The following is a 24,581-nucleotide window of genomic DNA, read 5'->3' as shown; positions in this document are numbered from 1 at the left end:
TTTAACTGTTCATGCAATATCTTGTATATAATGTATCACCCTGTTCACTTATGTAACTATGTATCTGTAACGATGTATTATTTTGTCATCATAACCCTAGGCCCAGGATATACTTGGAAACGAGAGGTAACAATGTATTACTTCCCGGTAAAACACTTTATAAATAAATAAAAATCCAAGTTGTACATGTTCATGGCATAATAAATTCAAACCTACCAAGAACGTTTAACCGTGTGCTAGAGATCCAGGCCGGTCGTTCTTCACATCTTATTCCATTATACCAAAATTGCTAAGAGACTAACCATAAGAGAGCAGAACTGCTTACCTCTTGGTAGCTGGCAGGTATGTTCCTTCTAGGGTATAAACTCCCCTTTACTGTAAAAATAAATAAGGCGGTTGGCGTTCTCATGAGTCACTCACCCATAATTGTTTTCTTCCTCGCTTTCAAATCCGTGACCATGAAACATGATAGCAGTATTTTCTTTATTAAGAAGTAACTTTTCCTCTAGATCAGGGGCGGCCAACTCCGCTCCTCAAGGGCCACCAACAGGTCTGGTTTTCAGGATATCCCTGCTTCAGTACAGATGGCTCAGTGTCTGTGTGTGCTTGTTTGGTATGTAACTCTGTCTGTGTCATTTACATCTTTCTGTAACCCCATTGTACCACGCTCCGGAATATGTTGGCACTTTACAAATAAACAATAAGAATACTCCTAGCTCTTGTATAAAGCACATCCAGTGTTCAGGTGTTGGATGAAGTACATTAAAAAGTAGCAGTTCTGTTCTTTAAAGCATGCAGCATACTCCTTTAAAGTGATGCATCTTTGCACTGCACTTTCAAAGGGTTTTTGCCATCAAGAAAAAAAAGGAAGGGTCTCTAAAAAAACGGGTCTTTTTATTCTAAGGCTAAGGCCCCGCTCCCTCCGTCAGCGCTCCCGCACTGCAGACAGGCGGGGCGCTGACAGACACAGACCGCGATATGCGGTCTGTAGGGAGCAGGAGCCGGAGCGGGAGGTGGAAGGGAGTGGGAGGTTTGAGCGGGAGGAGGGGCGTGGCTTGAGCAGAGGGACCCGCTACTCTCCCCCCCCCTCCCTCCACGGGCTCGGGCTGGCACTCATACACACATGCAGACACACACACACACACACACAGGACACACACACATACAGAGGCAGGCACTCGCACTCAGACACACACATACACACACACAGACAGGCACTCACGCTGCTTTCCCCCCACACTCCTCCCCGCTCCCCGAAGCCTCCCCTCCTCATTGGCTCACAGCCACACCACGTGACGCGTCAACGCTAGGGATCACCATTCTCTTGTATCCCGTAGCGGCTGACGCGTCACAGCGTGTAGTAAGCTGTGCAGCCAGGGGGGACCGGGACCGGCTAGCGAGGATTCCCCTGCTGGTGGGGAACTCGCGTGTGGCCGCCCGCGCCGCCGGGCGCACCGGGTCCCAGGCCTTAGGAAACATGGAATAGAATTAGTGGTAGTTTGCATGTCTCGGTGCCATCGATGCATGACGTGTGAATAACCAGTACAATTCAGGACTGGACAGCTCACTGCTTTGGCAGGACCTCGCAAGCTTTATGTTATACCAGTTTCACTGGGCAAGATTTAATCACTGGCTTATTTATCTGCGTTTTCAATGTATCCTGCATGGGGCAGGTTTAGAGGCGAAGGGGGAGTTATTGGGGCTACTACTTATTCTAAAATCAAGGGGCTCTATGTCGCTGGGACTCGCTGTGCCTATGCATAGTGATGCATACACTGACATCACTAGATAGAAAATATATATTATTGAAAAGAAACATGCGCTGACGAAATGCACAGTATACTAAATAAAAAGTATGTGTTAGGGTAAAAATACAAACAGCTTCATTTTTTACACACCACAAATAAGTAATATTTTCACAATTAGAGTGGTTGAATTTTTTATTAGGAAACCAAATAGATTACTTTAAAAACAAAAACAAAAAAAAAATATATATATATAGCCTGCTTTGTGGTTCTGCCCATTTAAAACATTAAATATATTACTGTTATTTTAGCCTTACATGGGCCACACACCTTTAAACGGAGACAATCAGAACACATGGACTGCAGATGAGAGGTTGCTAAGTTGTGCTGCTGGTATTCTACCCCTCAGGGTGGTGTGTAATAAACATGTTATCTGACTCATCTCTGCCTCTGATCTGATACACAGCACAGCGCTCGCAAACCAAGTCATATATTCAGATTTATTTACCCTCCTTAATTAAAACACATACAGGTTGCAGGACGGTTCAGATTGCCGGCACTAATACCGCTCAGCACTATCACGGCGATCTGCACGTCCCCAACAATCATAAATCACGCAATGTCTTATTACATTAATTGGCAGCCGCTCTGTGCTGCTCACACTGTCAGGATGCAGAGGAAACGGTTTTCTGGGATTGTGCCCTGGAGGTTAAAGGTGGATTAATGCACACTTATTAACCCTTTGGCTGCCAGGGGGCTGGGATGCATAAAAAAAAGCCTTGCCCACTTCAGTGCCACTGGGTTCTGCAAAATAATGTGTTAACTGGAATGGTTAATCCCAATTCTTCCCTGTAATATTCCTGGTTACATGGGAAGCAGCAGAGTTTTGCAGTCAGGATTCCACCCCAGAGGTGGCTGCAAAAAGCCTTCTTATGTAACAATGTAAGGAACACTGGGGTCCTATTTGCATGTAGAGTATTAGGTGAATGCTAATTATTACTGTTGATTTAGTGCCAGCCAATGCAGGAACAGCTATGCAGCAGAACAAGGACACTGGAGAGAACCCGTCACTCAGATCTTTAAGAAGAACTTCTTCCTGTAGAGGAGGTAGGACACAAAAACCCAGAGGGCCGTGCCCAGCACGTCTTGACCGAGGAACTCATAATGAGACGTCCAGTCCTTGATCTCCCAGTTAAATGGGAAGTAAGTGCCCAGGAGCGAGTGTCCTACATAGACAAAGATCGAGTTCATTCCTGGAGGGAACAAAAGAGCAATCAATGTAATTTGTTTCATAGCCGCTGACCATAAACATGCCCACATTGCTATGCATTAGTATATTATGCAGTATAGGGTAGCTGGCCCAGTAATCAAACACTATATATAGGGAGTACTTTATAACTCAGTGGTGGGCAACATGTACAGCCCGGGGCCACACATCACCCTTAACATTCACCAAGGCAATAGAACACATGGGGGTAGAGTGGGAGATGGGTGACATGGAGGCGCATGTGGGTGACATTGTAGGACAAGTGGGTGACATTGGGATGGAAAGTGACATGAGGGGATTGGGTAACATTGGGGGATGTAGGGTGTGACATGGGGGGGACTGGGTAACATGGAGGGGGTAGGGTGTGACACGGGGGGGACTGGGTAACATGGAGGGGGTAGGGTGTGACACGGGGGGGACTGGGTAACATGGAGGGGGTAGGGTGTGACACGGGGGGATTGGGTAACATTGGGGGATGTAGGGTGTGACATGGGGGGGACTGGGTAACATGGAGGGGGTAGGGTGTGACACGGGGGGGACTGGGTAACATGGAGGGGGTAGGGTGTGACACGGGGGGGACTGGGTAACATGGAGGGGGTAGGGTGTGACACGGGGGGGGACTGGGTAACATGGAGGGGGTAGGGTGTGACACGGGGGATTGGGTAACATGTAGGAGGGGGTAGGGTGTGACACGGGGGGGATTGGGTAACATGTAGGAGGGAGGGTGTGACTTGGGAGGGGAGCTCTCTCTTCACAGGGAGCACACCAATCCATGGTCAGCTGCTTAGCGCCAGCGCGGACCTGAATACTGTTCTGCTCTTCTTAACCTCAAAACTAGTGCTGAGAGAAGCATGAGACACTACCCGTGTCACGTGATGTCATAAAACCGCTGACCGTAGGGAGTGGGCAGAAGCTCTGATGAGCGGACGCAACGTTCCTGTTCCCATGGCCTGGGAAGTGGTTGGGGGCCGCCTATATCTGGCCAATATTATAATTTTTTGTTAAATCTACAATCCTAATGCATTTAAATAATAATCAACTAAATAAAAAAACTAATGAGTAAAAACATGTTTGGTAAAATGTATATATATACATTTATTATATTTATTTTTATATGTATATATACATATATATATATATATATATATTTTGTTTTTAAGTTATTGGTTGGTTATAGCAGTTGTGCTCAATTCCAGTCCTGAAGCCCAACAGGTCAGGTTTTCAGGATATCCCAGCTTCAGTACAATCTAAGCCTCTGATGGAGCCACCTGAGCTGAAGCATGGACTGATTGTGCCACCTTTGCCGAAGCAGGCACTGATTGTGCCACGTGTGCTGAAGCAGGGACTGATTGAGCCACCTGTGCTGAAGCTGGGATATCCTGAACACCTGACCTGTTGAGGGCATCAGGGGACTAGAATTGAGCACCCTTGGTTTATAGGAATTCAGAGTATGGTCACCTGGGTATGTATCAAGCTCTCCGCCAAAGAGGCTTCCATGCATAAAAGGGTTAAGTACATTTGAGTTTAAACAAAATCTGACACCTGCCCCTTTACCTGGTCCCCAAGGTTTAGCTCCTTGAAATGTCTCCCTGCCGGTGAAGGAGATCAGAGGGAGCTTGCAGTCAGTGTCACCAAGTGGGTAATTAAAATCAGACAGCGGAATTGCACTAAATAAATATCAAACAGGTTTCAACAGTTTCTTGGACGCGCTCTGTGCAAAGAGTGTATAACCTCTGCTCCCAGCCCATAAACAGGGGGCGACATGCTATGAAAAATGGACCATGTGTGGGTGTGAGATTCAATTGTCCGTGGGCTTCCCTTGGGTCATTATATAGTCCTGAGGAGAGAACGACAGAGTGAATGGACCACAGGTCTCTTCTCTTTCTGCTGTGAGAGGCGCAAAGTCCACTTTGTCACTACCATGTGCCAGCCTGGGGTGGGAGGGACTTCACAAACCCCGTGTCTCTTTTGTTTCTGTGTCACCGTCACTTAGCATTCAAAATGACAATCTCCTTTGGCCAAAAGTCCCCCTCTGTCTCCAATGTCTCTTCCTGCACCAGTCATAGGAAAGGTTTTTTTTCTAGGGATGAGAAGTGGTAAATACGCTCATATTTGGAGTGGTGAAATCAGAGTGAAAACCCAGCGTCGGCTGCATGCGCACACAGGCACATCACTTTATCTACAGGCACCGTACATTAGATTGTAAGCTCTTCAGGATAGCAACAATTTGTTGTGACTATAAATCATTACTCTGTGTGCGGTCAGAACTTAACAACTAATTGTTGTGATAATATGCATAGTGCGGCGTAGGCTAAAATACATGAATATACAAAGCTGTAATGTAAAATAGGATGAAGGATTAGTTCAGTCAGTAGCTTTGGCTCGGAGATAACCCAGGTTCGATGTGTTACCTGGGTAGATGAATGGTTGGCCTCCCCACCAGTGTCTCACATCAATGACATAAAACATGAGTCCCAGCAGGAGGAAGGAGAAGCAGCTGAGGGTGGTGACAAACGTGAGGGACCTGGGAACCAGAGGACAAAATGGTCAAGTAGCAAAGGTATCATTTGTCTATAGCACATTTTCATTCAGTGCTTAAAAGCTAGGCCTGTAGCCTCAAAATGTACTTGTACACTAGCGAAGGGGTGTTCAACTCCAGTCCTCAAGACTCCCCGACACCCAACAGGTCAGGTTTTACGGATATCCCAGCTCCAGCACAGGTGGCTCAATCAGAGGCTCAGTCTTCGACGAAGATTGAGCCACCTGTGCTGAAGCAGGGACTGATTGAGCAAGCACCCTTGAACTAGTGAAGGAACACAAGAAGAAATCTAACCGTTATTGAGATGTCCTGGTTGTTTTCATCTTTGAGTTATGACCTCATTAATGACACTAGAGATGCAATGCTTGGAAATTGTGAATCCTTCAGGCTTCCGCTTCTGGAGAAGCACAAACCTGTCCATTGTTCCACATGCCCTTTTTTACATGGTAACAGGGCGGTGAGGGGGTGGGGGAGTAGGTCGTGTTTATGCTGTTCCAGAATTTGCAGAAGCCTTGGGATACATATTGAATATTAGTCCCTTTGTAGGACATAGAAATGCAACACCTCTGCCTCCTAACTGCTGCAAAGAAAACATGCCTGATCTGTCAGTGTATTGTAGATATCAGTTTGAACAGCTGATAAAATGTGCATTGGCATTATTTAAATGCCTTCAGATTGTACGATAAAAATGCTGTTTCTGGTCTTAAAGGAGGACTCCTTGGGTAGGAAACCTATTGATAATCACTATGATGAGTTACAATGCGATACTAAATATGGTTTTGAACCTCAGATCCCTTAACGATTCTACAAAGCAAAGAGAAACCCCAAGACTCAGACTACATGTAATACTAACATTATTACAAATATGTATTCTTATAGAAATGATGAGCGTCAATAAAAATAAGAAGAATTACTCCACAGGTAAAGCATTAGATTGTGTACAAGTTCAACACCTGTGTCCCCTTGGTAGCATCAATAAATCCTAGATCTTCATGTGCCGACTGATTGAATTGCAAGCCCTTCAGGTTAAGAAATTCCCAGTGCTGATTCTGTTGTACTTGCTGCATACAGTGACTGCATTATATGTATTAAATAAATCACTCCAGGGTACATTTCCACCATGTTCTTTTTCCTTGATAGTACTCATCTGTGCTACTTTATTTTAATACTTCCTAAAAGCCATTTATCTGCGTGTGGAAGGGCTGCCTACGCCATCTGCATACTGAACGGCTGCAAGTAGCCGTCTATTGATTTCCACTTCTCCTGTAAAGCTGTCAAGTACCTTTTTGGGTGTAAGAACTGTGGGCGGCAGGGCGGTGTAGGTAGCGATGCCACCTGGCTCATGCTCCCTGCTTCCGATTCAGTCAGTATAGGTCCTCTAATACGGACATAACATTACCCACGCCTCGAGCCGGTGCCCTCCCCGAGTCCCAAAGAACCACACAACTTCTTGGGAGGATAAACCAGTCACAGCTTTGTTATAACAACAACATATTAAACCACAATATACCATACTGGGGACCCAGACAGATTGCTCCATTACCATTAGCCAAGAGCTTGAGGGATACCCTCAGCTGGTGCCCACATCGCCACTCGCCGCCCAGGGCAAAACAGCATACGGAAGGATGCCACCATTCTGGCCGCCCAAGCTGGGAATAACTCCTCACCACGAGGAGCCAAAACTGACCGAGTCCCCCCTGTGTTACACTGCTCCCGCCATACCAACCACAAGCTGCGATGATTAAACTGACCAATGTTCAACCCTCTTTCTCCAACTCGCACCCCATAAATCAACGGGGGGGCTGGGGGAAACTTCACTGCTGATGGATCTTTGTAAAAGAGGTAGTTAAGATCCGTCCGCCCCCCCTCCTTAAATACCCTTCTAAATCCTGACCTCACAGCTCCTTAGGGAAGGGGCCCCTCGGCCGCCCCTTCCCTTAAAGGTCCTGGACTTTCTGGATTGTGTGTATCCGCCAATGGAACATCCCTCATGTAAAAAGGACAATTGCAGGTTTAAAACCCTGTGTATTAAGCAGGGTAAAGAGGGTAACAGGACCCTAAGACAGGACAATATATTTATACCTAAGCTACAATAAATAATTCTGCTTTGAATAAAATGTGATCGGAATAGAATGTCTCCCTCCCAGTTAGTCCTGGCCCAATTCCTAATCACCACATGACATTTCTTGTTGGGGAAAAAAATGCAGGAACTCTGTTTCCTTGAGTTCCCTAATAAAACAGCTCTGGCCTTATATATCCATTATGCCTGCAGTAATCAGCTTGTGATTTGGGACGTGCCAGAGGTATGGAGGCGTTCAGTGAACCACATGTTATAAATGGATGTTTATAATTCCGTACGTGGGGTCAAGTCTGAGGCGGCTAATGCTCTATATGAAATGTAAGATGCAGCCACAAGCAGGATATTAACTCCTTCTGTGTCAAGGGCACCTGCAACACATTGCAATGCCACTTTCACAGATGTTAGACTTTTTGTGGCTGGGCCTGTTTAAGATGGAGACTTGAACCATCAGTGATGATTTTGTGCAGCGGAAAACTTTGTGCACTCTTAGGCTGGGATTATAGTAAACACGATTGCGCTCGCGCCAATGATAATTGCCTTTCTTCCTATGGCAGTGCATCTAGTGCGGCGCACGCACGCGGCAGAGTGCTATGGCGCGGCCGCAAATGGAAAAGGCAAACATTTTTGTCTTTTCAACCGCAGCACCGTGACGTCCGCGTCACTTGAGCGGTTCAGCCAATGAGGACGAACCAGCTCCGTGACGCGTCCGCCACGCCTCCACCATCGTTTCCCCAATCTCCTGCAGCTATAATCACTTATCGTTGGGGTTGCAGGAGTGCGCCAGGCTGTGCGTGCACGCCAGCCTTAGGGATTTATTTTTTATCAGTGTTATCATCGACATCAATAATTATAAATATACATATATATATACATACTGGAATATATGTATATATACAATATACAATATACATATACATATAGGTCCAGAAATAATTGGACACTGATACAATTTTCATAATTTGGGCTCTGTACGCCACCACAATGGATTTGAAATGAAACAACCGAGATGCAATAGAAGTGCAGACTTTCAGCTTTAATTCAAGGGGTTGAACAAAAATATCGTATGAAACGTTTAGGAATTGCAACCATTTTCATTCACAGTCCCCTTATTTCAGGGGCTCAAATGTAATTGGACAAATTAACACAATCATAATTAAAATGTTCATTTTTAATACTTTGTCGAGAATCCTTTGCAGGCAATGACTGCTTGAAGTCTGGCACGCTGTTTTTTCTCCTTTGTGATGCCTTGCTAGGCCTTTACTGCAGCTGTCTTCAGTTGTTGTTTGTTCGTGGGTCTTTCTGTCTTAAGTTTTGTCTTCAGCAAGTGAAATGCATGCTCGATCGGGTTGAGATCAGGTGATTGACTCAGCCATTGCAGAATATTCCACTTATTTGCCTTAAAAAACTCCTGGGTTGCTTTCGCAGTATGTTTTGGACCATTGTCCATCTGTAAAGTGAAGCGCCGTCCAATCAACTTCGCTGAATTTCTCTGAATTTGAGCAGACAATATATCCCTATACACTTCAGAATTCATCCGGCTGCTTCTGTCTTCTGTCACATCATCAATAAACACTACTGACCCAGTGCCATTGTAAGCCATGCATGCCCATGCCATCACACTGCCTCCCCTGTGTTTTGCAGATGATGTGGTATGCTTCGGATCATGAGCCGTTCCAAGCCTTCTCCATACTTTATTCTAACCATCATTCTGGTACAGGTTGATCTTAGTTTCATCTGTACAAAGAAAGCTGTTCCAGAACTGGGCTGGCTTTTTTAGATATTGTTTGGCAAAGTCTAATCTGGCCTTTCTATTCTTGAGTCTTATGAATGGTTTGCACCTTGTGGTGAACCCTCTGTATTTGCTCTCGTGAAGTCTTCTCTTTATGGTAGACTTGGATAATGATATGTAGACCTCCTGGAGAGTGTTCTTCACTTGGCTGGATGTTGTGAAGGGGTTTTTCTTTACCATGGAAAGGATCCTACGATCATCCACCACTGTTGTCTTCCGTGGACGTCCAGGCCTTTTTGTGTTGCTGAGCTCACCAGTGCGTTCTTTTTTTCTCAGAATGTACCAAACTGTTGATTTGGCCACACCTAATGTTCCTGCTATCTCTCTGATGGATTTTCTTTTTTTTGCAGCCTAAGGATGCCCTGTTTCACTTGCATTGAGAGCTCCTTTGACCGCATGTTGTGGGTTCACAGCAACAGCTTCCAAATGCGAATGCCACACCTGGAATCAACTCCAGACCTTTAACCTGCTTAATTGATGATGAAATAACGAAGGAATAGCCCACACCTGTCCATGAAACAGCTTTTGAGTGAATTGTCCAATTACTTTTGGTCCCTTGATAAAGAGGGGGTTACATATTAAAGATATGTCATTCCTAAACCCTTTCTCCAATTTGGATGTGCATACCCTCAAATTAAAGCTGATAGACTGCACTTTAAGCCGTAAATGATAAGACCCAAAGCACATCCTATATGAGTAATTACTTCGTTCATTTCAATGGTATAATCCAGCGCTGGCGAACCTGCGGCCGACGGCTTTGGGAACAGGTCGGTCTGATAAAGCAGCAAAAAGGGCTAAACCGACTGAAAAATCGATTACGGAAAGGAACAATACGAAATCCTTCATATTAAAAAGCATCACGGGGGAACATGAATATTAACGTACATTTTGAAAATTTTGAACACAATTTTAATAAATGTAAATCAAATAAATGTAAATAATGATATTAAAATGAAATGCACGTTATTCCCCATATTTGTTTTGTGAGCAGGCGTTTCTGGCAATTAACTTTGTTACAAATAAGTACAGATCTGTCGTGACAGACGCTCGTGTGGGCGCTGTCTGCTTCTGTTACCAACCTCGGAGATCAGTCCTAATACTGTATGGAGAAACTGTTCCCCGAAATGTGACCCGGAATCCCGCTGAGATGTGTTACATTCAGATTCTTTAAAAAAAAAAAAATTATTATTATTATTTAGGATTTGACGTTTTTTCTTCTCTTCTCAATGAAAAAATGTTTGAATATTGTAATGTTTGTATTATTCCTTGTTCACTTTTGGTGTTATTTAGCGATGAAGTTAAAGCGGGTGTGGGGGGGCAGCGTCCCGCCAATATATTTGGGCACATTCATTAGCACGCGTTTTCTTCTACTTCTTGAGTGCCGCTGCCTTCCTACCACTGAATTCATTCAAACACGGGACCTGCCACAGGACCAGACCCCTGACCGCAAACGGCGCACCGGAATTTTGTTGTTCCCGTACAATGAGTGTTATAAGGAGTTCAAGCTCTTGAGCCCCCAGTTCTGAGTTGGGGTGAATCTATGATGCTTCAGGAACTTGCAGCTTCAAAATGCAGCTGTCAAATTTTTCCTACGTTAGACCGATGTTTTCATGTCATCTAAGGCAGCGGGGCTCAACGCCAGTCTTCAAGGGCCACCAACAGGTCAGGTTTTTAGGATATCCCTGCTTCAGCACAGGGGGCTCAATCAGTCCCTGCTTTAGCTCAGGTGGCTCAATCAGAGGCTTGGTCTGTACTGAAGCTGGGATATCCTGAAAACCTTACCTGTTGGAGGGGCTTGAGGACTGGCGTTGAGCGCCACCTGATCTAAGGGAACTTCAGATTAACGGAAAAGGTTTTATTGAATGTTAACGAAAGTTGAAAATGACGAGAACTTGGTCAGGATGCAGCGTATTTGTAAGAGGTATTAATGTCGTTTTTAAAAAAAGTAATCTCACCCATTTTAACTATAAATATCTATATTTACAGCATTGGGACCCCCATATTTCAGCTCCGGGGGTTGCCCTGGTTCCTGAGATATTTTCTGGCATCGTTACCATTGTTTTCGCCTGGACATTTAAACAGCCGTCCTTTCTAAAGTCTCCTATTGGCCCGCGGGACCCACAACATCTGGTGGCCGTTTTGATTTCCCTACTGGGAGCAGAAACATCTGCTGACTAGGGGGTCCCTGGTGCTAAACATAACGGGGTTCAGCTCCAGAGGCTGTCCAGTTCTAGTGCTGCAAACAAAATCCATTGTAAAAAAAAACACCCAGGGATGATTGCTAATTTCATTTCACTATATACCCAGTTTTATAGGAACATGAACTAGTTTAAGTAGTAGGGACACCTCGTTATAGGATTATTTCAATAGGATTCCCTGTGCAAAGAGAGATCATTAACCCTAGCGGAAGACACAGATGCTAAAGGACACAATAGTAAAACACTGACATGCTACATATGTGCTACATACATGTTACATACGTGCTACATACAGTGCGTTCGATGCATAACCCTACATAGCTTCTGTGCTGTGAGAGCTGGGGGTGCAAAGCATTGGTTTTTTTTGCATTGGTAAAAGAATTGATGGATGCAAATCTCATCCTGCTGGGCTCTTTTTCTCCTAGTACTTTCTAATCAAAGGAGTATTAATTATTTAATGGGATTAATAAAGATGTTGATTCTGCTGTCTGTTACGCGCTGTCATTTATTCTCAGGGCTTTAATATTTAATACAGATTTTAAATAACAGGAAGAATATGGATTTCATCAATTACTACAGGAAGAGGCCAATTGTTTAAAATATAGGAAACGGGATACATTGCAGCCCATGTCTACTAAAGAGTGCTATGCCACAAGATACCTTATGGCCCATTCCAGTGTCTTTGCTCACTCGCTGTCTCATAACATAGCCCCGCGCAGTAAATATGGGCCGGTGTGTTGTAATTTCCCATGTGTGTAAGAATATAAATTGTTACGCAGTTTTTGGGAGCGAGACCACACTCCCTCCGTACAGTAACAGTCTCCCTGCCACCCTCCCTCCGTACAGTAAGTCTCCCTGCCACCTTCCCTCCGTACAGTAACAGTCTCCCTGCCAGCCTCCGACACATACTTATATCTTATCAAGAACAGAGGTTTGGAAGGGCAATTAGAGACAGCTATTCTCTATACAGAAGCTTCAAGTATGTAGACATACTCACTACTGCTGTATATTTTAGCATGTTTATATCCCCAGACGGATGTCCTGAAAAGAACATTCCTTAAAGCAGCAGTACACTCTCCCCCTCCCAAATGTCTGAAGGTTTATCCCCCTCCCAAATGCATGAAGGATTATCCCACTCCCAAATGCATGAAGGTTTATCCCCCTCCCAAATGTATGAAGGTTTATCCCCCTCCCAAATGTATGAAGGTTTATCCCCCTCCCAAATGCATGAAGGATTATCCCCCTCCCAAATGCATGAAGGATTATCCCCCTCCCAAATGTCTGAAGGTTTATCCCCCTCCCAAATGTCTGAAGGTTTATCCCCCTCCCAAATGTCTGAAGGTTTATCCCCCTCCCAAATGTCTGAAGGATTATCCCCCTCCCAAATGTATGAAGGTTTATCCCCCTCCCAAATGTCTGAAGGTTTATCCCCCTCCCAAATGTCTGAAGGTTTATCCCCCTCCCAAATGCATGAAGGATTATCCCCCTCCCAAATGCATGAAGGTTTATCCCCCTCCCAAATGTCTGAAGGTTTATCCCCCTCCCAAATGTCTGAAGGTTTATCCCCCTCCCAAATGCATGAAGGTTTAACCCCCTCCCAAATGCATGAAGGTTTAACCCCCTCCCAAATGTATGGAGGATTATCCCCCTCCCAAATGTCTGAAGGTTTATCCCCCTCCCAAATGTCTGAAGGATTATCCCCCTCCCAAATGCATGAAGGATTATCCCCCTCCCAAATGTATGAAGGTTTATCCCCCTCCCAAATGTCTGAAGGTTTATCCCCCTCCCAAATGCATGAAGGATTATCCCCCTCCCAAATGCATGAAGGTTTATCCCCCTCCCAAATGTCTGAAGGTTTATCCCCCTCCCAAATGCATGAAGGTTTATCCCCCTCCCAAATGTATGGAGGATTATCCCCCTCCCAAATGTATGAAGGTTTATCCCCCTCCCAAATGTCTGAAGGTTTATCCCCCTCCCAAATGCATGAAGGTTTATCCCCCTCCCAAATGTATGGAGGATTATCCACCTCCCAAATGCATGAAGGTTTATCCCCCTCCCAAATGTCTGAAGGTTTATCCCCCTCCCAAATGCATGAAGGTTTATCCCCCTCCCAAATGCATGAAGGTTTATCCCCCTCCCAAATGTATGGAGGATTATCCCCCTCCCAAATGTATGGAGGATTATCCCCCTCCCAAATGTATGAAGGTTTATCCCCCTCCCAAATGTATGAAGGTTTATCCCCCTCCCAAATGTCTGAAGGTTTATCCCCCTCCCAAATGTATGAAGGTTTATCCCCCTCCCAAATGTATGAAGGTTTATCCCCCCCGCCCCCACACATAAGTATTGACAAAAACAAAAACATTTACAGCGGCATTATATTGAACATATTCTGCTCCCTTTTTCTTTTCTCTTTTGAAACCACAATGTTTAAAAGCTGTATTTATCTATTATTTATCTACACGGAGAAAGGGCAGGCATTGTATGCAACTACAACACGCCCACAGCTACACCCCGACTGCTGCAACAAATCAAAGTGGGAATCACCGCAGACAGCATAAAACGGGTGCTCAACTCCAGTCCTCAAGACCCCACAACAAGTCCGGTTATAAGGATATCCCAGCTTCAGCACAGGTGTCTCAAAAGACTGAGCCACTGATTGAGCCACTTGTGCTGAAGCAGGAACTGATTGAGCCACCTGTGCTGAAGCAGGGATACCCTGAAAACCTGACCTGTTGGGGGGATTTTGGGGACTGCAGTTGAGCGCCCCTGGCATGTAAGATGTGGTGAATGGTAACACCGGGGGACACTGTGTTTCTCACGGAGAGTTGGAAGTTGTTTATGTCGGGCTGGGCTGACAATGGTGCGACTTACTGAAAAATCACAATGCTTTCTTGTAACAACCCTTCCAATCCGGACCCTGCAGCACTTACCAAAGGTTTTTATTGACGGGAATAAATCCTTCGTCCCTTGTGCACTTGGTTAAGATGGCCGAGATAATCCCCTGCGGGAATGCAATAAGACGACCGGTCAGTCAATACACAGCAGCAAGTATGGATATCTCTACGTCAGCATCGCAGACCAAAAGGGACAGATGTCCGTGCCGTGATCTTAAGTGGTTTCATTGATTGGGCCACGCACAGATGCACTGCTTAACCCCTGTGCGGCCAGTGTCGCGTGCAATGCATTGTGGTACAACGTCTCGCATGCCCTTGTACTAGCACAGGGGTGGCCAACTGCAGTCCTCAAGGGCCACCAACAGGGCCACTGATTGAGCCACCTGTGCTGAAGCAGGGATATCCTGACCTGTTGGTGGCCCTTGGGTACAGGAGCTGGCCGCACCTTTGCTAGCAGATAGGCGAAGCCTTTCATTGCCGGGAAACACAATAAGGCGAGCGCAAACCAGAAGAAAGCAAAAAACAAAATCAGTGAACCAATGAACTGGATTGGCATAGGGAAATTGGGTGGGTGGAAGGGTAAATGGGTAATTCAAAATATCACAATCACTCACACGGCCATGTGTGAGTGTAAACACATCACATAATAGGCAGCTTTAGCCTGGAGCTTGCTTCATGAATCACTGGTACCTGAAGGTGATCTCAGAAGAGATGGATGGGAAACAATGGGTGTATGTCACTAATGAGTGACAATGTAATGAAGAGATATATAAAAACCACTCACATGGCCATATGTGAGTGTGGACACTCAGAGAAAATCTAAGCCTCGCTTGTAGAACTCAATCCTCCTTGGTCACTCATAGGTAAAATAAGCCATGGATATAAAAACCCAACACTTTAATCAAAGAACAAGTTAAAATGTCCGATTAAGGAGTCAATAATGTCCCAGGACTCACAGCAGCTCTCTTGTATGGCACGATCAGTGTTTTACCCTGACTTCCGCGTCCGGAAGGTCTGGCGGCGAACGGCAGTCCAGGTATGCCTACGGTGGCTCGTGATGTCCAAAATCATCCTCAGAACAACGCGTTTCGCTCGTAAGCTTCGGCAGGTTCTGAAGGAGGAGTCTGTGTCTTCTTTACATAGTGGCTTGATTGTGAATGAATGTAATACAGCTGGGATAGCACAGGGTCCTTGTGCAATAGTTATAATTAACACTGAAATAGCTGCCCGGGTATATGCCTGTCTAAATTGTACATAACTTGGCACCTAAATAGCTGATGGTAATTAAAAAGGGTTTTCTTAAGGACAAAATGACTAATGCAGAGTTGAACAAGTGTCTACTGGTATATACTGATAAAGCATGACAATAATGAATGATAAGCAATTGCTACGACGCTAAAATAGTTGTAAAAATACAAGCCTATCAAGATGGTAAATTGCTTAGCACCTCCATACCCAGTACAGAGTGGTACAGATGACTGCTGATAGACAGTCAGTAATAATGTGCCAATACAAATAGCACTGGGTACTTGCATGATACATATGACTCTGGGATGGCTGCCCAGATGCATGCCTGCATGGAATACATATACCTTTGCACCTAAATCACTGGTGATAATTAAAAAAGATATCCTATGGATGAAGAGACTGATAACTAATTGATACCGTTATCAACTGATAGACAATAAGTGCTAATAGAACAAAATTGTAGTAGATAATGTGCAATTGCTGTGACGCTAAAATAGCTGTCCAAATACATGCCTTACCAAGTGGTCAATTGTTTGGCCCCTCATAACTCCACCAAAGTGGTACAGAGGACTGCTAATAGACAGTTGGTACTGATATAGCAATAATAAATAGTGCAAATTGCACAGACCTAATACCTACTTTGTGGAATACAAATAGTTTACAAAGATATAACAATTACTACTTCATATGCTAATTCAATAAATATCTCATTCGGACAGGTGATTTGACAAAAAATAAAAATAAACATTGCGCCGATCGGGGAAAGTAGAAACTGAAGATCAAATGAGAAAATTAATTCAAAATAATGTTAGTAAATGATACATGTGAAGACATAGATAGAATACCAATCATAAAAACACATCTTATTGAGACTTAGATAAAAGCTCCTGGATCTATATCGATATTAAGACCTTGCGCGGTTAGAGTTTTCATCCTGTGTATCCATTTTGTTTCTTTACGAGCTAATGCTTGCATATGGTCCCCTCCCCGCCAGTTCATAGGGACATGTTCTAGGCCTCTATATATCAGGCCACCGGGATTGCTGTTGTGTTTCAATAGAAAGTGCTTAGATACACTATGTGTGACCAGACCCCGAGAGATATTACCGATATGTTCTAATATCCGCACTCTTAAAGGCCTGCTCGTGCGGCTCACATACTGCAGGCCGCACGAGCACTGCAGTAAGTACACTACGTAAGTAGTTCTACCATTTATAAAAGTATCCGTCTTGAATTGTTCTCCTGTTACTGTTGACTTGAAAATGACTTTCTCTCCGTCTCCATTTTTACAAGCTTTGCAGCTTGAATATTTATAAAAACCTGGGTTCTGTGTTAACCAATGGCTCTGTTTCAATACATTTTTTGTTTTAAAAGTACTTGGGGCTAACTTAGTTTTAAGATTGTTGGCTTTTTTAAAAATAATTCTCGGATTTTCAGGTAAGACACCTTTAAAAATAGGATCTTGGTGCGAGAGATGCCAGTGTTTTTTAATCACTCCGGTAATCCTTCTATGATCCCTATTAAACTGGGTGATGAACGGTACCTCAAATTCACCAAATGGTCTTTTTTCTTTAGGTTTTAAAAGTTCAGTTCTGTCCAATTGCCCAATATTTGTGATTACCTTATCTAATTCTGTTTCATCGTACTTCCGTTTTAAAAAGTGATTCTTTAAAATAGTGGCCTGTTCATTAAAAGCGGTTTCTTCAGTACAGTTGCATCGTATGCGTCTCAATTGACCTGGGGGAATGTTATCCAGCCATTTATTTTGGTGGCAACTGTTCCTCATTAAAAAATTGTTGCTATATACTTTCTTAAAAAATGTCTTTGTTTTGAGTACATTGTTCTCAATATAAATAGTTAGATCTAAGAAGTCCAATGACGAACTGCTAATTTGTGACGTGAATGCTAAATTAAGATTATTGTCGTTAATGTACAATAGAAATTTCTCCAAGTCAATGGCACTGCCTCGCCAGATGAAAAGGATATCATCTATATAGCGGCGCCAGAGGACTAGTTTTGCGCCAAATGGGTTGTTGGTCCAGATCCTATCTAGTTCCCACATACCCATAAAGATGTTCGCATAACTTGGCGCAAACCTAGTCCCCATAGCAGTGCCGCACCGCTGTAGAAAATATTGTCCGTTGAAATGAAAAACATTGTGTTTATATAAAATGCTATCTAATATAAACGTTTTCTGCTCATCCATTAAGTCATCGTCGGTATCTAAAGCTCTTCCCACTGCCTCACGGCCTTGTGTATGGTCTATGCTCGTATAAAGTGATGTGACGTCACTGGTGACCATAATGAAATTGTCCTTCCACTCTACCTTTGACAGAACCTCCAGCACCTCCATAGTGTCTCTGAGATAGGATCTCATCCCCTGTGCGTACTGCTGAAGAAAAAAATCTATATATTCAGATAAATTTGAGGTTAGAGATCCTATCCCAGAGATTATGGGTCTTCCGGGAGGCGCTGTGAGGCTCTTATGGATCTTCGGCAGAAAATAGAACACAGCCATAATTGGATCTTTAGTGTTAAGATAATCGAACTCTTTATCACTGAGGATCCCTCTATCCTTCCCCTTCATTAGTAATTGTAATAATTCATCCTTGAATGTCTTAGTGGGGTCTGTTTTCAAACATTCATAAGTAGTTGTATCTGTCAGCTTCCGCTAGGTAGTAGGTTTTGTCCATAAGGACAACTCCTCCCCCCTTATCTGCTTGTTTGCAAATAATATCGTTGTCATCCATTACATTTCTTAAAGCACTACTCTCTTGTTTACTAAGATTATCTCTATATTCTTTAGGTTTTTTTGTAATTTCCTCTAAATCTTCCCGTATCGCTTGACCAAACACTTCTAGATGGTTGCCCTTGTGCCCACTGGGATAAAATGTTGATCTATTTTTAAGTGTTGAGTGTTTATAGGGATCTTCTTGGAGAGGTTCACTAATGATTGTTTGATTTAACTTGCTATTTTCTCTCGTCATTGCTTCCTTATTCAGGAAAAATCTTTTTAACGTTAATTGTCTGACAAATTTATGACAATCAATGTACAAATTGAAACCATTTGGACCTTGAGAGGGTGCAAAATTAAGACCTTTGGATCTAAGTTGCTTCTCTGCATCTGTCAATGGGCAGGGAGGGGTGGGGGTGCCAAAGGGCAGGGAGGGGCGGGGGGCCAAAGGGCAGGGAGGGGCGGGGGGGCCAAAGGGCAGGGAGGGGCGGGGGGCCAAAGGGCAGGGAGGGGCGGGGGGGGCTAAGGGCAGGGAGGGGCAAGAGGGCAGGGAGGGCAGGGGGGCAGGGAGGCAAGAGGGCAGGGAGGGAGGGGGGCAGGGAGGGAAGGGGCAGGGAGGGAGGGAGGGGGGCAGGGAGGGAGGGGGGCAAAGGGCAGGGGGGGCAAGAGGGCAGGGGGGGCAGGAGGGCAGGGGAGGCAAGAGGGCAGGGAGGGAGGGGGGCAAAGGGCAGGGAGGGAGGGGGGCAAGAGGGCAGGGAGGGAGGGGGCAAGAGGCCAAAGGGCAGGGGGCAAAGGGCAGGGGGGCAAAGGGGAAAAGGGCAGGGGGAGGGAGGGCAGGGAGGGCAAAGGGCAGGGGGCAAAGGGCAGGGGGAGGGAGGGCAGGGGGGCAAAGGACATTAGGAGGGAGGGCAGGGGGGCAAAGGGCATTAGGAGGGAGGGCAGGGGGCAAAGAGCATTAGGAGGGAGGGCAGGGGGGGCAAAGGGCATTAGGAGGGAGGGGAGGGAGGGCAAAGGGCATTGGGAGGGAGGGCAGGGGGCAAAGGGCAGGGGGAGGGAGGGCAGGGGGGCAAAGGGCATTAGGAGGGAGGGCAGGGGGGGCAAAGGGCATTGGGAGGGAGGGCAGGCGGCAAAGGGCATTGGGAGGGAGGGCAGGGGGGGGCAAAGGGAAGGGGGAGGGAGGGCAGGGGGGGCAAAGGGCAGGGGGGCAAAGGGCAGGGGGGCAAAGGGCAGGGTGAGTCAGGGACGCGGTAAATAACCTATTCCCCTGCATTTCCTCACCTTGAACACGGCCGCGCTCCTCTTCCTACGGGTCCCGGCCGCGCTCCTCCTCCACCTCGGGCTCCTCAGCGGAGAGGCTGAGACGCTCCGGTGAGGAGGTACTGTGCCTCTCGCGGGAGAGGTGGAGACAGCCGGAGGAGGAGTGGCCTGTGTCAGGGGAGAGCCGCATGCTCTGTGTGTGGGTGGGGGGGGAGGAGCACCGGGTGAAGGGAGAGCCGCGTGCTCTGTGTGTGTGTGGGGGGGGGGGAGCGCCGGGTGAGGGGAGAGCCGCGTGCTCTGTGTGTGTGTGTGGGGTGAGCGGGGGGGCTGAGTGGGGGGGTGAACGGGGGGAGCGGGTGGGGGGGGTGAGTGCCGGGTGAGGGAGTGGCCTCTGGGTGGTGAGAGCCGTGGGGAGGTGAGAGTCCCCCGCTGTGTCCCGGGCGCTCGCTCTGCTCCCCCGCTGGCTGTAGCGGCGCCGGGGGGGGGGGGAGGAAAAAGCGCGGGAAAGCGGGAGACCCGGGGAGAGGAGGAGGTGCGCGCGGGTCCCGATGAGCGCCGCGGTGTGTGTGTGTGTCGTCACTCCGCCTCAGGCCAATGAGAGGTGTGCAGGGGCGGGCGGGCCAAGGGAGCAATCTCATTGGCCTGGCCTAAGGTCCAATGTGATTGCCGCTAGGGACACAGGGAGGGACACAGGGAGACACATACAGACAGACAGACAGGCAACGACACATAGGACACTTTGAGAAATATATAGTAGATTTGCTTTGCTTCTTTTTTACTGGATTTTCTCCCTCCCCGTTTTCCTCGTCTTTTTCTGTTTTGTGCGTCCTTTTGTCCATGACTTGAATTCTTCCCCAGAATATCGAACTGATTCTGGGTCGTCACAGGATGTAGCCTGTCCTGTTCTAAAAAAGTGTCTGAGGTATAATTCCTACTTCTTCTACTCCGAGGTAGACTCCTACTTCTTTCTCTCCTATCATGATGTCTTCTTGGAGGTGATCTTCTATCATCTCATCCCTCTCTATAGTTTCTCTTTGGGGGTGGTGTATATCTCCTAGCTCTATTATCTTCATTGTCATATGACCTAAAGTTACTGCGAAAATCTGATGTGGGTTTGTTTGTTCTCTAGTCTCTATTCTGATGATGATCGTCCTTATGTTAATATGAGTGATGGTGCTCTCTAGGGGGAATAATCTCCTTTCTACGTGTATCAGTTTGAAACTGTACTGTCCTAGTCTCTTGTGCAGAGTCTTTATTCTTCAAATTGTCATCACGTATAAAATTCGGTCTATATGTAGAATTTATATTCCCTGGTAATGCTTTGTCATAATTCTTAAATTTATGATTCCTAGGTGTCTCCACTGTGGTCGGCACTAGTTTTTGCCATTTAATATTGGTACTCTCTAGATAATCCTCTCCATCTCTTTTAAATTTAATGTTTTTCTGCTCTACCACCTTGTTCTCTAAAGTATGGATTTCTGTAACCAGTGTCTTGTTCCTTTTTATATACACTTCATGTTTTGCAAATGGAATAAGTTTCATTGATTGGGCCACGCACAGATGCACTGCTTAACCCCTGTGCTGCCAGTGTCGCGTGCAATGCATTGTGGTACAACGTCTCGCATGCCCTTGTACTAGCACAGGGGTGGCCAACTACAGTCCTCAAGGGCCACCAACAGGGCCACTGATTGAGCCACCTGTGCTGAAGCAGGGATATCATGACCTGTTGGTGGCCCTTGGGTACAGGAGTTGGCCGCACCTTTGCTAGCAGATAGGTGAAGCCTTTCATTGCCGCCTGAGCACGCAACGCTGTTCTGGATCTAAACGATCACTTAGATCAGTGGATCCCAACTTCAGTCCTCAAGGACCCTAAACAGGACAGGTTTGAAGGAAATCCCTGCTTCAGTCCGAATGACTGAATGTTCATTACTAAAGTCTGCCAGCTGCAAAACCAGCGCAGAATAATCCCACCAGATTCATGCAGTTACTTTCCTATGGTAAATCTGGGGCGGTTTTGTTTGGCCCGGTTTTGCCGCCTGGAGACTTTACTACACAAGTCTCTTCTGCAGAACTAAAGGAGAGACTTAAGAGGTCTTGTATAACTACTCATTTGCACAGTGTCTTTTACTTTGACTTTTTTTTATCCTGATCGCATCCACTGGTTTCTGTTTTGGAGAAATATTGTTTTATTTTCCACGTGGTTTATCTTAGGCTTTCATTTTCTGAACCCTGTTTTATACCTCAGTCCTGATCACGGAATCACTGGAACTGCTGCTGCATTCCTCCCTCACCTAGGTACTGTATGGTACCCTAACTCACCCCTACCGGAAACAATGCATTCTGTTTATCAGAGTTCCCTAAATTCGGTCCCTAAAAGTAGCCAACAGGCCAGATTTTCAAGATTTCTCTAATTAATACTTAATGCACCAATGAACCCAGCTTTAATTAAAACCATGACATTTTGCATAGGTACAGCACATGTTGTCCTGAACTGAACATTGGGGAGCCCTCCTGTATATACTGCGGTATTTGTTACAATGCTTCTCACAGTACGGCCAGTCTTACCTGCAGCACGCGCCTGGTGGCATGGCGGCGAGTGCACAGTTGAAAGCCGCGTTTTGTGGTCTGTAGGGGAGTGATGGGATGTGCGGGGCCATGATGGGGCATATCTGCCCTTCCATTGGCTGCACGCCGACCATGTGATCGCATCGCTGCACGGGAAGACAAAATTCTTGTCTTCCCTGCCAGCGTACGCGTCATCGCGCTTTGCACGCCCACACACATACGGCCACAAGGGCCTACCCCATAGAGGTAGTGCTGTTGTGTGTGGCGCACACGCCATAGCACGCGACGCAACCTACACTGGGGACTCAGCCTAAAGTGGAAAAGCTACAGGTGTAGTAAGACGCTGTCCCCAGCGCCGCGAACGAAAATGCTAAATTCTGCGGCGCTGGGGACAGCGTCTGCTGCGATCTCGCTGGGAGGTGGGGGGGAAAGCCATGCTTCTCAATGGGAACCCCCACAGTGTTAATCGGGTCACGACCGTCTCGTGGGAACGTAGCTGGTAAGCCTTCCTACCTCTGTATTAAGCACGTGATAAAGTAGGATGCAACGATTCAATGGAATAAATGGAATAACAGTTTAGTGTCTCCGTTTCATGGTGACTAATCTATTTTGCTAAGTTATATACACATGAAAGAGGATGAGTTCCTCACACATTCTAAAGCAAACACAACAAGCTCTGATGCACGCTGTCGCCATCAAGAGCAGGAACAATAGGTGAAGAAGGCTCTCAAACGTTGTTGTTGACAAATGGCCTTGCATCGCAGTGACATCTCCCCCACTGATGACGCAGGCTGACGCAACGTGACAAGGTTGGTTCTTTTAACAAAAACATGCACTGGGGCCATGTTCAGCCAATCAGAACTCAGAGTCCGGAGGGCTTCATCAGGATGCTGCAAAAAGAATCCCACTCTTTCTTAACCACTTCAGAACCATGGGGTGTATACTTAAGTGTATCAGCATGTTCCAGATCATTGTGTACTGACATTTTCAATTGTAAGCTCTTAGGTCCAAGGATTTGTAGTATTTGTAATGCTCTACAGTACATGTTCATGGTGCCTACAGGAACTACACTAAATAAATAAATAACTCTGCATTGGGGTTAATCCTCCAGTGACACTTATTCTAAAAATATACACAGAAATCATTTACTGTGATCACCATTCCTTCATAAGACAAACCAGCCAGTGGAGAGAATACAGCCGCTTGAGTTATACCTTTCTCAAACATCTAAACAAGAGGCGGCTAACTCCAGTCCTCAAGGGCCACCAACACGTCAGGTTTTCAGGATATTCCTGCTTCAGCACTGGTGGCTCAATCAGTCCCAGCTTCAGCATAGGTGGCTCAATCAGTTCCTGCTTCAGCACAGGTGGCTCAATCAGTGGCTTTGACTGAGCCACTGATTGAGCCACTTGTGCTGAAGCAGGAATATCCTGAAAACCTGACCTGTTGGTGTCCTTTGAAAACTGGAATTGATCAGTCTTGATCTAAATAATACAAGCAAAAGCTAAACTAGTGTTGTTGAAATATCAACATTTTGAACACTCGGGCTGAAGTTCCTTCCTCTTATTTCATGTGGTTATCTTGCATTTAAACACAGTACTGCTAGTTTTTGTGCCCTTTAACCAATAACCATAATTAAACCCCTTGAGTATACTGTAGCCGTGTGTTGCTGCCCTCTCTGATGTATGTATGTAACATGGTCTGTATCTTCTGGCCTCTCTCTCCTCCCTGTCATGTAACTCCAAGCAGTCTAGGCTATGACAGGTTAATCTATGGGCTTTTTGACCTCCCTCATGCCTCTCTTATGAGTGACAGAAGTGTGGTGGGGACTTATGGCCTGTGTAATCCTACCTGGTATAGGTATAGACCATGAGCCCGCCCCTTCTGGTTACTCCTAGGAGGGAGTGGCAAATTTAGTCAGTCCTGCTCTGGAGGAGGAAGAGAGAGCAGTAGAGCTGTGAGTCTCTCCCATGGTGGGATGAGCATGCTCATCCCCAGCCTCTGTGCTGGGGGAACATCTGATTCAATCCACAGATGCCCTGTAAGACCAGGGGCCATTGCCATCCAGAGGCCAGGGACCTCTGAGACTCTGCATTGCTGTATGGAACCATCTGCAGTGGGTGCATGCCATGCAATAAAGACCCTTGTTCATTACACTCTTGTCTAAGTATCAGTCCTTGGGCAGGAGGGAGACGTGTGCAATAGTGGGGGCTGATCTCTGGACACCCTGGAGCCCACTACGGCTGGAGGCGCTAACACCATGAGA

The 24,581-nt window shown here is 46.0% G+C and overlaps 1 protein-coding gene across 8 annotated transcripts in view; it reads right to left on the bottom strand.

The window, feature by feature from the left end:
- Positions 1-1,922: 1,922 nt before the first annotated feature.
- Positions 1,923-24,581, bottom strand: part of LOC142501084 (heparan-alpha-glucosaminide N-acetyltransferase-like) — a 202,256-nt gene continuing 179,597 nt past the window's right edge. For 5 of the 8 annotated variants that reach the window (XM_075610413.1, XM_075610415.1, XM_075610416.1 and 2 more), the window contains 3 exons: positions 14,549-14,619; positions 5,424-5,536; positions 1,923-2,998 (listed from right to left, as the gene is read on the bottom strand). In XM_075610413.1, the coding sequence (XP_075466528.1) occupies positions 2,817-2,998; positions 5,424-5,536; positions 14,549-14,619 (366 nt within the window). In that variant the 3' untranslated portion in view covers positions 1,923-2,816. The other 3 variants (XM_075610418.1, XM_075610421.1, XM_075610417.1) reach the window with 3 other exon arrangements.

Source organism: Ascaphus truei, chromosome 8, assembly GCF_040206685.1.
Source record: "Ascaphus truei isolate aAscTru1 chromosome 8, aAscTru1.hap1, whole genome shotgun sequence".
Taxonomy (NCBI): Eukaryota; Metazoa; Chordata; class Amphibia; order Anura; family Ascaphidae; genus Ascaphus; species Ascaphus truei.
This window is presented reverse-complemented; position numbering and strand designations above follow the sequence as displayed.